Raw genomic sequence first — 14,547 nt, 5'->3', positions numbered from 1 at the left:
CTATCCGGCAAGGTCCAGTGTTTCCATCAGATATCGACGGACCCCTAATACAAACGGGCACCTCCCCATCGTAAAGCAGATCATCAAGACAGAAACAGAGACAGGTGTGTGTAAGATTATACATGGTTTGTGTGCGATGAAAGGCTTGTGGTATGTTGTGCCTTGATACAAATCTCGCTCGGCCAGTGGGTTGGGGACTGCCTGAACAGGTTTGGCTTGAGGCAGTGGAGTCAGCTTTGCCCAGGTCACAGAGGAGTCAGGAAAGGTGTACGTGTCCTTTCAGCTCGAATTCAGCCTTGGTCAATTGACTATGTAAGGGCAATCACAAGATGGATGCCGCTCACAACATGGGACCCAAGGCTTCAAGACAGGAAGCACGATTTAGGGGTGTTCCCGTCACTCAATCGTGACGCAAATGCACAGTAATAATGTCCTAATCATTACCGGTCTGCCAATACCAAAATCGTCATGGTATGATGATATTTTCTGCACGAGGGTAGAGCTGTGGTATCACACCATGGTCGGGTCCAGAATTTTTCAGTACCACAGACGCTCCTTTTGCCCTTATATAGGCAATGACCTAAACCCATGTCAGTCTGAATCTAGGTCTATACTTATCAGATCATCAAGGGGTTGCTGTAGTATCATCTTACTACTTAGCAACTCTCTCGGGACAGGTCTTCTTACACACGTAGTGGTACAAAGGCCATATATGGCAGGACCAAATAGGGAATACCTCTATCTGTAGTATGTGGTATAAGATCACCCACCCAACAATTAGTGATGTTCACTACTAACTGGTGTTGATGTAGAAGCTGTACAGAAGGGTTTATCAGTAAACTCTGGCCTAACCAATTTATGTTCAGGTAAAATATGAAAGTCATGTGAAGAAACAGTAAAGAAAGGGTAGGTTGAGAAGTTGGCGCAGACGTCAATTGTGTAGGAGAAACAAACCAGAATATAGTAACTAATAGAATGCATAAAAGTATTAAAATAGATAAAGCTATACCACACTTAGAGAACAACATTCTATAATTTCGGTTTTTCATCTCTTGCTTTTTATCGTCATTCCTCAATACAATCTCCATTTTCTAATGTCGCTCACGCAATCTTGATAGAGTACTTCAGCTGTGATTATTAGCAGGTCATAGGGACACTGCAAGTCCTGCAGACCTACTGCCACTACTCAGGTCACAAACTGAACCGTTGGTACTCCTACGTGACCCTGCAACTGGCAAATGGTAACCAATCAAAAATCTAACAGAAAACCATAATACAATTTCAGGAAAAGCAAGAGAGAAAAGGAGAAACAAAGGTCAAATGCAAAGAGGTAATAGTAGGAAGAGACATAGGTTGGGAGGTGGGTACAGATGTCAATTGGGTTAGCAACAAAACAATCCCACCCATAAAAGACGATGTCATTTTAGAATAACACTAGAAAACACGTTGTTGAGAACATATAGACCACGGGAGGAAGTAGTGACCGCTATTACGAATGAAATCATCATTTTCCACAATCCTAAACAGAAGGCAAATCCTAGAATTATCTAAGAACATTCTATATAGCTTCCTATGCATTTCAGTAATCTATTATATGTTCAAGTGAAACAGTGGCGTTCCTGATCAATGCTCTCAGATGAAAAAGGGATACTCTTCCACAGAGAGACTTCATTCTGCTTTTACTAAACAGAATAGTACTTTAAAACAAATGCCAGCAAAGCAGCAAAAATTAGTTTCCAAACTCCAATTCTATGCAAGTTCACAGAAAATACCCAGAGTCCGCCAAAGCCTCTCCTTGCAGGCTTCTATTGTCCATCAAATCCGCTTCCAGTGTCTTCTTCGCGTTGGGCCTCTTCGATTCAGGCTTTTTCATGAGAAGACAATACTGTTTAGTTGGAGTGCCCTCCGGGCAAAACACTCACAGCTCACTCGAAAGTCTCAATGTCTCAAAACAATGCACCAGTGTCTCTTCTTTGTGGCAGACACTACAAATGATGCGCTCTTCATTAATCGAGGGCACAAAGCATCTTGTGCAGATCCAAGCACTACTGAGAAACCAACCCAGCAAAATCAGCAGCACTTTCAGACTCCAACACTCATCATTTAGTGTCAGAGGACGCTCAAGCTGCTCTCTCATGGGCACCAGAAGGTAGTGCATTTTTCCAAACGTGGATCCTTGGGTGCACTGCCATTCCGCTGGTGCAAAGCAAAAGAGGCGTGGGTGAGGCCAAAACTCGGGCCAAGGGCTCAAGGGAATGTACACTGACAGAGGTTTCCAGCACATAACCGGTACAGAGCCCAAATGAATAAACTCTAATTCTGTGGAAAACAAGGAACCGGCTCCTCCTTTTTTCTGCAACGCCTTTCAAGCAGATGCCTTGCTTTTGGAGGTACCACTGATGTCGCACTGATGATCGCTGTCCAGCTTCGCGACTTCCTTGTTGCAGGATTTGTAGAGCAATCTGTAGCGGTCACTGATGGGGAGTGGGTTTAGTGTTGATCACAGGTCTGCAGGGAATCACTCTTCCTTTGACTATGGAAGATCCAGCAGGACCTAGCGATGTAGGGAATGTAACACAATTGTTAGTTTCCTCCAAATCAAGATGTTCTTTTCATTATTCTCTGTCACCTATCCAAATGGATTTCCTCACACAGTGGCATTGTCTAATGGGGCAAATACATGTGTTCCCTCAATGACTAAGCCTAGATGTTCCTAAATCCCTTATCTAGAACATCTCAAATAGAGAAATAACATGATTCAGATTATAAAGGACATGAAGAAAGGTCCCTTTAAAAATGTGCATCAGGTGCACTATGCAATACAAAGGCTAATGATCAAATGTGCAGACAAAGGACAAGCACTAGAAAGTCCTGGTATTTGCATGATTAGAACACATCTGAAAATTTGTTATGTTTAAAAGGGTAAACTTAAGATATCTCCTATTGAGATGAAAAATATGTCTCACTGTAATATTGGGTCAGTTAACCAGCCTATTACTACCCTGACAGTCAGTCTGGAAAAACATTTTACATAACATGGGGGGTCCCTAACACATCACTACAGTCTAGAAGTGTGCACATAAACAATACACCCATAATAATAAATGGGCTGACAGGTGAAAGGAACATGGGAAGGTGAAATGGAAGTAGGACACAATTAAAATCCCTAGTAACTAAGCATAACACGACATTGGTCAGGGGGGGCAACAAATAGAAATAGGAAGAACAAGAGTTTGCTTGGGTGCCTCAGGCATGTGACACAGCACCAAGAGTACGGGGATACACACAAGACCAAAGGTACACACATTCTAATACCACCATATACAGTAATCTTAGCTAATGTTCCAGTTCCTTCTTCAGGGAGAGAGAAATGAAACCTAGTTTCCTTTCAAGGGACAAAGCCATATGCTATTTGGGAAACAAAACATGATTAAGTAATGCAATATAGAAATTAGGTCACCTTGAGTCACAGATCTATAATTTTATCCTTCGGTCCAATCAAGGATACATAACAATTTTGGGCTGCCTATTCCTTTAAGGGGATGTGCAGTAGGTGACTAACATCAGGTGATACACTTTTGAACCTGTATGTCTTTTTAGTTCTCTTCAATATCATTATAGCCAGATTTAGGCATGCACTGGTAAAAATGCTGCCTATCTTCCTCACAGTATGAAAACCATATCTGTGAAATGTATCATTATACTAAAGCCATCCAATTATTGTGCAACGATACATATCGTCATATGATCGCTTCACAACACAGGAGAACTTGTAATAGTAACAACATGGAACAAAACATACACATAATAAGAAATGCACAATGCACATGTCAAGCTATCAGATATACTCGCTGTATACTTTATGCACAAAGCAGAACAATAACATATGTGAATAAGCGGTAACACACAACACCATGTCATGTACTTATATGCGCTGTAAACCTGCAGCCAAAAACCCAATATTTGGGCCTGTGCCCTCCTTTTGACAGTAGAACATAACGCAGTTTTGAGTCTGTCAAACATACTGTCTCTTCTTGTAACATATAGGACCAACTAAAATATTTCATGACAGGGCCAAATTACGCAAAAACACATTTTCTTTCAATTAACTAAACTCACGTGTCTTGTCTGCCTTAGAACAATCCATTAATAATCTGTTAGCAAAAAGCAGAAAAATACACAACACAAAAAAACATTGTAACATACACAAAAAATAACTGTTACTTCTCCTGTCAGTTCACCTTGACACTCCATATTAATTTGGTACCTATAATGTGCACTGAAAAAAATAATACCTAATGAGCAAATCTTTTCTGTACGTAGGCCTGTAACCTATAACCTTCAAAATTTGGAAAAGGCTGCACGTTATTTTCTATCTAAGACTTAATGCAACACTCCATTTTCTGTAAAATAAACGCAGCTTTCAAACATTATTTTCCTTAGTGTGGAAAGACAAGTGTATTAGTTCTAAATATTATTTAGCACGTGTTTGGGACCTTCAGAGAAACCCCTATGTATTTCCCCTTTAAATTAAGTTCGTTCATTTTATTGATGTTCTCACAGAGAAACCAGAAACCTCACTCTTAGCAGCCCGTTCAGAGAGGTCATTCTGCATTCCTTGGGAGCAAAGTCCTAATTAAAAGGTCGCAAATGTCAACATGACGGCCTTTTCCATTATTTACAGAAAACTAAAAGATAACATCTCGGCCGCGCATGGAACCAGCCTTTCAAGTTTCTCAACCTCTGTCACACTGAAGCTGACAAAGCCAGAAGGCTTAATTCAATAATTCACTCTAAAATAATTTCCCTATTTAGGCGCTAAAAAATGTACTTTCTGTTCCCAGATTATTAACCTATATTAACTGTCAATAATTCACAACACACATACCAGTTTGTTTAGAATAAAAGCTTGTTACAATTCTATGCGATGGTACACATTTTCATCAACCTTAAATGAGCAAACTTTTTTTTGTAGTCCTAGCTGGAGCCAGAATCTTAACTCTGATATTAAAACAAGCCTTTGTAGTGGCACATTAACCCACTGAATCATAAGAAGGCACAACCTTATATCAAAACCCTAAATGCATGCATTTGCTTAAGGCTGAGACACTTTAAATAGTACTCTGAATGAAAGCAAAATGCTTTTTAAACAGTGAATTTACTCAAAATCGACTTACATTTTGGGCATTTAAAAATCAATATCCTACAGTTGTCTTGCATAATATGGATTACTAGAATGTCTATTACATAACCCATGAGTCAGGTAGTTGAAAATAATAATTTATACTTTGTAAAAATGAGATTGCTTGCGCCTATGTCAAGGGCAAATTATACACACGAATACTTGTCATTTTAGTGATGCAACATAACTTAAATCAAATTTTAATGCTAGGAGGTCATAGTATGAGTGTTAAGCTTTATAAATATTAGAAAATGATTTTTGTAGCACTTAGTTTTAATAATTATTTTTGATAATTAATAATTATTTTGTTAATAACAACAATTATTCCTTTTTTGTGATTGTTCTATATATAAGAGCCCGTTGCAACCCTCGCCTCTCATTTTAGATGCATTTACTCACAAACCTAAGCGCATATGCCTAACTTAAAAAGTGTCACATTTCTGCGTCACATTTCTGCGCCAGATTCCCTAAAGGAACTGTTATGCAAAATTCCACCCGTGTTTAACTAGAGAGGAGCTGGCTGAATGAACCTTCTTATTAAATATACTGCAGCTGAAAAACGTTTTGCCTATGAACATCTAACACAGTGCATTTAAGGGAAAATGCTGCAAATTTATTTATGTTTACAAAAACATGTAATTTCGTTTTTGTCTGGGGCCTTATTTATATCCATTAAATGTGACCCACACACATTGAGCTCATTTCAGACATAAACAGAAAGTGTTGAAAACATTTAGGACACACAATACAGCGCGCTCTAACCATTTCTTGTAAATAGCGCTGTCGCAATTTACAACAAGATCCACAAACAAAATGGACATTTAAACACACATTTTAAACACACATTTAAACACATATTTAAACCCACAAATCAACACTCAGGACGAAAACAGGACAGTCCAGACTGTACGTAGCTGTAGGTCATATTTACAAGAAACACTTCTCAATAGAGTTCCAAAAGACTACAGAAGCAGCCTAACAGCGCTAGCTGTAAGTGCAGAAAAACGAAAATACACTCAACTCACTAGCTGTAGCTGGCAGAACACCAAGAATCGTTCTGCATATAAAAGTGCACAGAGCAAAGGATCCTTGTTATGTATTATGTCATATTTTAATTCCCTGGGGATACAAAATCACCAAGGAAGAAATATGTTTGTATATCTAACCTATTTAGATATTCCCTTTTAGGGGAAGCCGGCAAATCCAAACGTATACAAAGTTGGCCAACACAAATCTCCAAATTTGCTAAGATCAGGCATCTTATAGCTCACTAATCTAGCTTCAAACTTCAAGGGGCTATCTCTATCGATACACTTGTAAATTTACAAACCCTTGGTTATTGAAAATTGCAATCCTCAAATACAAACCAAGCAAAAACAAAGGACTGGGAGCGACCCACTTATACTTCAAGTAAAACAAATGGCATTACCTGCCTACACAAATTGCAATTCGCATATACACCTACACAAATTGCAATTCGCATATATAAACCTATACAAACTTATCAAAGCTTATACCAAACAAATAGTTATTTCAAATTCTAACTGCCAAGTTCTAACTGCACTAACAGACTTTTTTGTTAAAAAACACTTTCGCCAAAAAGTGGGTTCCTCAGTCAGGAGTGACATCTTTTGGAGAGATTTAAATCAAAATATACTAGGCCGCAAAGACAGAGAATCCCCCAGAACCTCCGTGCACAGAGTACCTCTTTTAGTAGATTTCTGTCTTGCCTTCCCCAGTAGATTTCTGACAAGATTACTCCTCCAGATTGTCACTTCTTGATGAGGCCCCCTCGTTGGGCGACAACTGAAGTACCTAAAATTCATCATACTGAAAACCATCATACTTCTTCTCAGGGATCTTACCAATTGGTACTTCATTCATAAGCAGCAAAGGAATCAACAGAGAATCTGAAATATGGAAAGACATCTTTATTAATTTTGAGGCTACGTCGCCCAGCCACATTTGAATGTAACTGAATGAGGTAGTCTGCCTGCATGGACTTCGCACAGACCTTTTATACAAATTATTATGCCCTAGGCAAACATTCTTTGTTTCACAGTAAATACTTCACATATTTCCAACACAAAGAGGGAGCAAAGTTATGATGACAAGTCTATACTTCAGTTTGTCCAGTATATAATTAACTATCCGGCAAGGTCCAGTGTTTCCATCAGATATCGACGGACCCCTAATACAAACGGGCACCTCCCCATCGTAAAGCAGATCATAAAGACAGAAACAGAGACAGGTGTGTGTAAGATTAGACATGGTTTGTTTGCGATGAAAGGTTTGTGGTATGTTGTGCCTTGATACAAATCTCGCTCGGCCAGTGGGTTGGGGACTGCCTGAACAGGTTTGGCTTGAGGCAGTGGAGTCAGCTTTGCACAGGTCACAGAGGAGTCAGGAAAGGTGTACGTGTCCTTTCAGCTCGAATTCAGCCTTGGTCAATTGACTATGTAAGGGCAATCACAAGATGGATGCCGCTCACAACATGGGACCCAAGGCTTCAAGACAGGAAGTACGATTTAGGGGTGTTCCCGTCACTCAATCGTGACGCAAATGCACAGTAATAATGTCCTAATCATTACCGGTCTGCCAATACCAAAATCGTCATGGTATGATGATATTTTCTGCACGAGGGTAGAGCTGTGGTATCACACCATGGTCGGGTCCAGAATTTTTCAGTACCACAGCATCATTCACTATGGTGGTGCGTAGGGCTTCAGAGGTCATGGACCTGCTGCTCCAGGTGGTGGCAATCCAGACTAAAGTCTTGACATAAGTCTTGCAGCCTGGTGTCTCCTGCTAGGAATCTTTGCTGCCTTTCAATGAGGCCTTTACAGATGTTCTTCTGGGCGCCTGGTCCAAGCCCAGCACAGGGGCTCCTGTGAATAGAACGATAGCCTGCCGCCATCGCCCTGCACAAGGTGTCTTCTACCCCACCTTACAAAGCTTGGTGGTTCCAGCTTCCTCTTCCTGTGGATGTTCCGTTCCGCACCGTCGGACAGGGAATCCAAGGAACTGGAAAACATTGGGAAGAAAATGTTCTCTTCCGCCAGTCTAGCATTGCGGTCGGTGAACGCTGCATGCCTTTTATGGCGTTCTTCCCATCGGATATGGGACATTGTTCCGCAGGTGCTGCCCAGAGTCTCGAGGAGGACCGTATTTTTTTTCTCCCAAGCCATTTCAGATGGGAGAGATGCAGCAAAGTTTACCATCCGATGTGGCTTGGGCACAACAGATTAGCTGGTCAGAGCGAATTTCCAGATGGTGGCTGTACGTCACCATGCCAGGCTGAGGATGTCTGTCTTTCGGGGGGATGTTCAAGCTAATCTTATGGAATAGCCCTTCGATGGCTCCCATCTCTTCGGAGACAAAACAGATGCCGTACTTGAGCATTTCAAGCTCTCGCAGGCTACAGCCAAGTCTTTGGGCCTCACCACAACATCCCGGCCTATGTTTGCTTTTCGCTCCTTTCGTGGGTACCGTACAGGCTACTGACTGCACCATCCCTATTCTGGCCAGAGGGTCCTCAAGTTCCTCAACCACTACACGGCCGTGGGTGCGGCTCACCCCGACCCAAGAGTTCGGAGGCCAGAAGTCGAGCCAAGCCATGATCCCTCTCCTCCACAGCAAAACTCTCCTAGTCCGATCCCTCAGGATTATTTGCAACCAGTTGCTGGCAGAATATGCCATCTCCACCACTGGCGAGCCATCACTTCGGACAGGTGGGTGGTACTGATAGTCCGAAGGGGCTGCTCCCTCCCCTTCAAGACTACCCCTCCATCCATGCCTCCAGTGTAAGATCGGTTGGCGGAGTATAACCTTGCCTTACTCAGCTAGGAAGTCACAACTCTCTTGGTCAAGTGAGCAATAGAGAGGATTCCCGGGCCAGAAATAGGCTGTGGTTATTCCTGCTATTTTCTGGTACAAAAGCGCCTTGAGACCCGTAAGGGTGAGTAGTTTGCGCATTACAAATACTTATTTACATTTTTTAAATTTACATTTACAAAGAAGGACCGTGGCCTTGGTCCGATCCTCGACCTCAGAACCCTCAACTACGTCCGCAAAAAGGTGACCCGGGAGACTGGATGGTAGCTCTGGACTTGAAGGATGCCTGTTTTCATATCCCCATCCTGCCTACCCATCGTCGCTACCTGTGGTTTATGGTGGGCCATGGGCACTTTGTTTGCAATGCTCCCCTTCAGCCTCACCAGTGCCCCTCTGGTGTTCTCAAATGTGATGACGGGGGGTTGGAGCCCATCTGCAGAGATCAGGGGTTCCAGTATTCCCCTATCTCGATGACTAGTTGTTAAAGCCGGGCTCATCCCAATCAGTCGTTTCGCACCTCCAGACTACGGCAAACCTCCTGCATTTGCTGGGGTTCACAATCATGGAGCCAAAGTCACACTTGACTCCCTCTCAGACGCTCCTATTTATTAGGGCGGTTTTAGACACAGTGCAATTTCGGCCCTATCCTCCCGAACTGTGAGTTCCGTATATTCAGGCTATGATACCGCTGTTTCAGCCTCTATTCTAGATTTTGGTGAGAATGACTCTGTATCTGTTGGACCTCATGGCCTCCTGCATCCTGCTGGTGGACCATGCATGGTCACACATGCGAGCTCTGCAGTGGGACATGAAGTTCCAATGCGCACAGCATCGAGGAAATCTCACCGACCTGGTTCAGATATCAGTGGGCACTGCAAAAGGCCTTCAGTGGTGGCTGACAAACCACGATTGGGTCAGAGGCAGACCCTTCTCCCTTCCCCCACCCAGATCTCACAATAGTTACGATGCGTCTCTTCTGGGATGGGGCGGCCATCTAGGAGAGGTGTGGCCATCAGAGTACTGTGGTCTCTGGCAGAAGCCATTCTCCATATCAACCTATTGGAGCTTTGTGCGATTTGACTGGCACTGAAAGCCTTTTTACTATCCATCAAGATAAGGCTAATTCAGGTGTTCACGGAAAACACTACCGCCATGCGGTACTGCAACAAACAGGGCGGAGTGGGGTTATGGACTCCCTGTCAAGAGGCCCTGCACCTCTGGACTTGGTTCCAACAGGCCATTTCCCTGGTGGTTTAACATCTGGCCAGTTCTCTGAACACCAGAGCAGACAAACTCAGCCGAAGGTGCCTTGCGGATCACAAGTGGCATCTCCATATGGAGGGGGCACAATGTCTCTTTCAGCGGTGGGGAGAGCCTTGGTTAGATCTGTTTGCCTCCGGGGAGAATGCGCAATGTCAAGCAGTATTGCGTATTAGTTTCCAAGGCAACTCTCGCTCGGCGAAGCTTTTCGTCACGAGTGGAACTCTGGCCTCTTGTAAGCCTTTCTGACCATACCAGTCCTGCCCTGAGTGCTCAAGAAGATCAGAGGCGACCGAGCACAAGTCATTCTTGTGGCTCCAGATTGGACACAGGGAGTTTGGTATCCCGAGCTTCTGGATAGGAGAATCGATCCTTCAATCAGGCTGCCCCTTCGGGAGGATCTTCTGTTGTAGCAGCAGGTGAGGGTCCTCCTTCTGAACATATCCACTCTCTGCCTCCTTGTGTGGAGATTGAGTGGCGACAGTTAACAGCTTTTGACCTTTATCACTAAGTCTGCAAAGTAATTCTGGCAGCCAGGTGTCCTTCACAAAATCGATATACGCCAACCAATAGAACACATTTTGTGAATATTGTACAGAACAGTCTATTGACCTCTTATCTTGTTCGCTGGCAAATATTCTCCTGTTTATTCTTTCCTTGGCCCAGCAGGGCTCTCCTTTTGGCACTTTGAAGGGCTACCCTTCAGCCCTCTCTGCTTTTCTTCGACTGCCAGGTCAGCCTTCAATTTTTAAGTCCGCTCTGGGGCAGAGATTTTTGAAGGGGTTAACCTACTTGTTTCTCCCCTCTCCTTTTCATATGCCACAATAAGACTTTAATTTGGTCCTTAATTTCTTAATGGGCGCACCCTTTGACCCGCTGCCCAACTGTCCTCTGCAGTTGTTGACTGGCAAAACAACCTTTTTGGTGGCAATTACTTCTGCCAGGAGGTTGAGCGAACTGCAGGCACTGTCATCACAGCCGCCTTACCTGACAGTCTTCCCGGAGAAAGTGGTGCTAAGAACTAGGGCATCTTGTTTGCCCAAGTTTGTAACTCCCTTCCATCTGGGACAGTCCCTAACTCTGCCCACTTTCTATGCTCCTCCGCATCCTTCCAAAACAAAAGGAGCGTCTCCACCTTCTGGCCCCAAAAAGATAGTTATTGTTCTACCTTGATCGCACCAAACAGTTCCTGGTTGATTACCAGCTTTTTATAGGGTACGTGGCAGCAAAGAAGGGGCGTGCTGATCAAAAGACGGCCATATCACGCTGGGTTATCCTCTGTATCAAAATATGTTACGCTTTGACAAAGAAACAGCCTCCTGAAGGCCTTAGGGCCCATTCCCCCAGGGCAAAGGTAGCCACCACAGCTCTCCAGTGTGGTGTTCCCATTGCTGATATCTGTCAAGTGGCCAGGTGGGCATCTCTGCCCATGTTCGCTGGAGACTATTGCCTGGATTCCCAGGTTTGCAAGGAGTGCCTGTTTGGCTGCTCTGTGTTGTATGATTACCTAGTCTAAAGCCCCAGTATCGCCTCTGGGGAAGGTATTGCTTGGGCATCTGATCAAAGGTAAGGAATCTGCAGCTAGATGTCTCTATCAGATGGAATAGTTACTTACCTTCGGTAACGCCTTATCTGGTAGAGACATGTTCTAGCCGCAGATTCCTTACTGACCCACCCATCCTCCCCGGACTGCGGAATTGTTTTTAGTGTCAGAGCTGTTCCCCTTATGTCCATAGCTTATTTTTTAACGCACCATGGTCAGTCACTTCTTGGCTCCGCGCTTCTGGCGTGGAAAGTCATGAAAACTACTGACATCAGCGCGCCGGAGTGGCAGTTCTATTGATGACGCAGACTACTGGACGCCGATGACGTCACGCTTAGTCGACTGATGCCACCTATCGGCGCCCAGGGGTACTGGTAAGAAAAATCTTCGGGATCCAGCCTGATGCCTGGAAGTTCAAAGGTAAGAAATCTGCGGCTAGATCAAGCGTTACCGTAGGTAAGTAACTTGCTCGGTAGGGAGAGAGTTGGTGATGTTGGCTAGATTCTTATATTCATGGTGGTTTAAATATTTCACGATGTGTCAAATTTGCTTCACAGGCCACTTTTTCTGTCAATCATGTCAGAGGGATCCATCATTATCTTCACTGCAGATGTAGCACACCCAAGTCCACCAAGAGTGAACATAGATACTTAGTTTCATGTTAGAAAATAGCATCTTGGTTTCAAAAGCTGACAAGAAATCAAGTAGTAATGTTTCATCTCTAGACTTATCCAGCATAAACATGGTATGGACAGAAATACTTGTGTCAATACAAGCTTGAAAGATAATTATGTGAATTTTCAGGAACCCATTCCTCGGAAACTTATTTTCCATGAATGTGACATCATGAAGCCTTGAAATTTTGGCTTGCCTGAGAAATTAGATTGTTAGCTGTACATTTTGCCAGATATGATTGAACTTGCAGTGGTAAGTTGAACATATCTTGCTTTAAGATTTGACTTGATATTGTATGTTCTTCCTCACATGAAGACCTTTCCAAGCTGTTGTGACATTTTAAAGAAGTTCCATGTTTGAGAAAATGGAATTAGAAAACTTAACGATCTACAAGAATATTTAAAATGTCATAATCGCTAAAATATTTATTCATTTTTTTTTTACTTGCATCCAACATAAAATGTACATTATCATAATTCAGCTTGAATGAAACAGAGTACAAATGTTGACTTCTAATCAAGTGAGAAAATTATAACTAACACAATGCATTCAGTGCAGGTTCTAACTTTTCAATATTTTTCTTTCCGATATCCAACATTTTTTTCAAAATATTTGTATAGATTTGCCAAGTTTCATGGTGTGTCATATTAAAACCATGGCAATCTCCTAAATAATTTATTTGCACCAATAACATCAAAAAAACAATATGATTGTAAAGTGTTACTCGTCTATATTTCTTCCAGATGTGATGAGTGCCTGCTTTGTTACCACTTTGGCTGCCTGGACCCTCCCTTGAAAAAGTCTCCTAAACAGACAGGTTATGGATGGATTTGCCAGGAATGTGATTCCTCGTCTTCTAAGGTAAGTGTCATTGGAGCTGAACTGATTAAGACTAGAGTTACAACATCTTTTACAAGTCTATATTGTGTCATAGCATGATGAACCTAGTGTGAATCAAATGTCAAGGTGCCGTTACTTTAAATGCCCTTTGATCTATTGTTCTGTGAGTTCTGTTGCTTCTAGTAACCTCCAGGACTTCCCTGATGTACTATATAGTAAGGTGTGCCTGCTGCTGCCCCGCGATCAACTGATACATTATCAGACAGTAACAGGGAGCTGTGTGGCTGAGAACAACAACTCTATTTAAAATTCTACTACAGTAAACTTCTTAAAATGGTGCATTTATTACAGAAGTAAACTATATCATCAGAGGACTTCACAAATGTTGAAGGACCCTAACAGAATTCCAATACCATATGCACGAAACAAAGACTTGTGACCGTGATATGGCGTGCCTTGCCACACTATGGTTTATGAAAACACCTCTATTGGCTATGCCACATACTGAAGAAGGCATTTAAAGTTCATAGAGTGAGGGAGATGGTGGCATGAGCCTGCAGCTTTGATCCAGGGAGACCGTTCTACTGCAAAAACTCTGTCTTCTGGTTGAAAATCGTGAATGAGAGAGACATAAATGGAGGCATGGTATTTTTGTTTTCTGATAGATACATCTGCCGTGTGGATTCCTCACCTTGTGAATATCCCCCTTGCGCCAGCAACATTCGGAAATTCTTTTTCGTAGCCTCGCGCCGACGTGGATAGGACGTCACAGAGACACGGCTCCGCTCGCGACTCCGCTGACGTCACCGACGCCTACAATAGGCCCACGCCGGCGTGATGACATCAGTTCCCTTTTTTCCGCGTCGTCGACGCTAACGGTTATCGGGAATCTCTGTAGCCTTTTGGTACCTTGTTGCCATTTTGTTGGTTAATTCTGCTTCTCTGTATCCAGTTTCTTCGTAAAATGTCATCTAAGAAGACCGGATTCAAGCCCTGCAGGGAGTGCGGTAAAATGATGTCCATTACCGACCCCCATGAAGACTGCATCTGGTGCTTAAGTTCCGACCATGATGTGGAGGATTGTTCTTCATGTCGGAAGATGAATCCGAAGGCCCTGAGGGAGAGAGAAGCCAAACTTCTGGTTGCGAAGGTGAAAGCTGGAAAGGAGAAGTCGTCGAGGTCTCGTTCTCGAAAGGCGAGGTCGAGATCTGCT

General features: G+C 43.1%; 1 protein-coding gene across 11 annotated transcripts in view; it reads left to right on the top strand.

Annotated features, from left to right (window-relative positions):
- Nucleotides 1-14,547, top strand: part of PHF14 (PHD finger protein 14) — a 1,195,141-nt gene that overhangs the window by 839,004 nt on the left and 341,590 nt on the right. For all 11 annotated transcript variants that reach the window (XM_086941991.1, XM_086941985.1, XM_086941984.1 and 8 more), the window contains one exon: nt 13,238-13,355. In XM_086941991.1, coding sequence (XP_086798117.1) covers nt 13,238-13,355 — 118 coding nt within the window. The remainder of the gene's footprint in view (nt 1-13,237; nt 13,356-14,547) is intronic.

This window comes from Lissotriton vulgaris, chromosome 10, assembly GCF_964263255.1.
Source record: "Lissotriton vulgaris chromosome 10, aLisVul1.2, whole genome shotgun sequence".
NCBI classification, from domain to species: Eukaryota; Metazoa; Chordata; class Amphibia; order Caudata; family Salamandridae; genus Lissotriton; species Lissotriton vulgaris.
The sequence above is the reverse complement of the archived record's forward strand: the minus strand, read 5'-3'. Positions and strand labels throughout refer to the sequence as shown.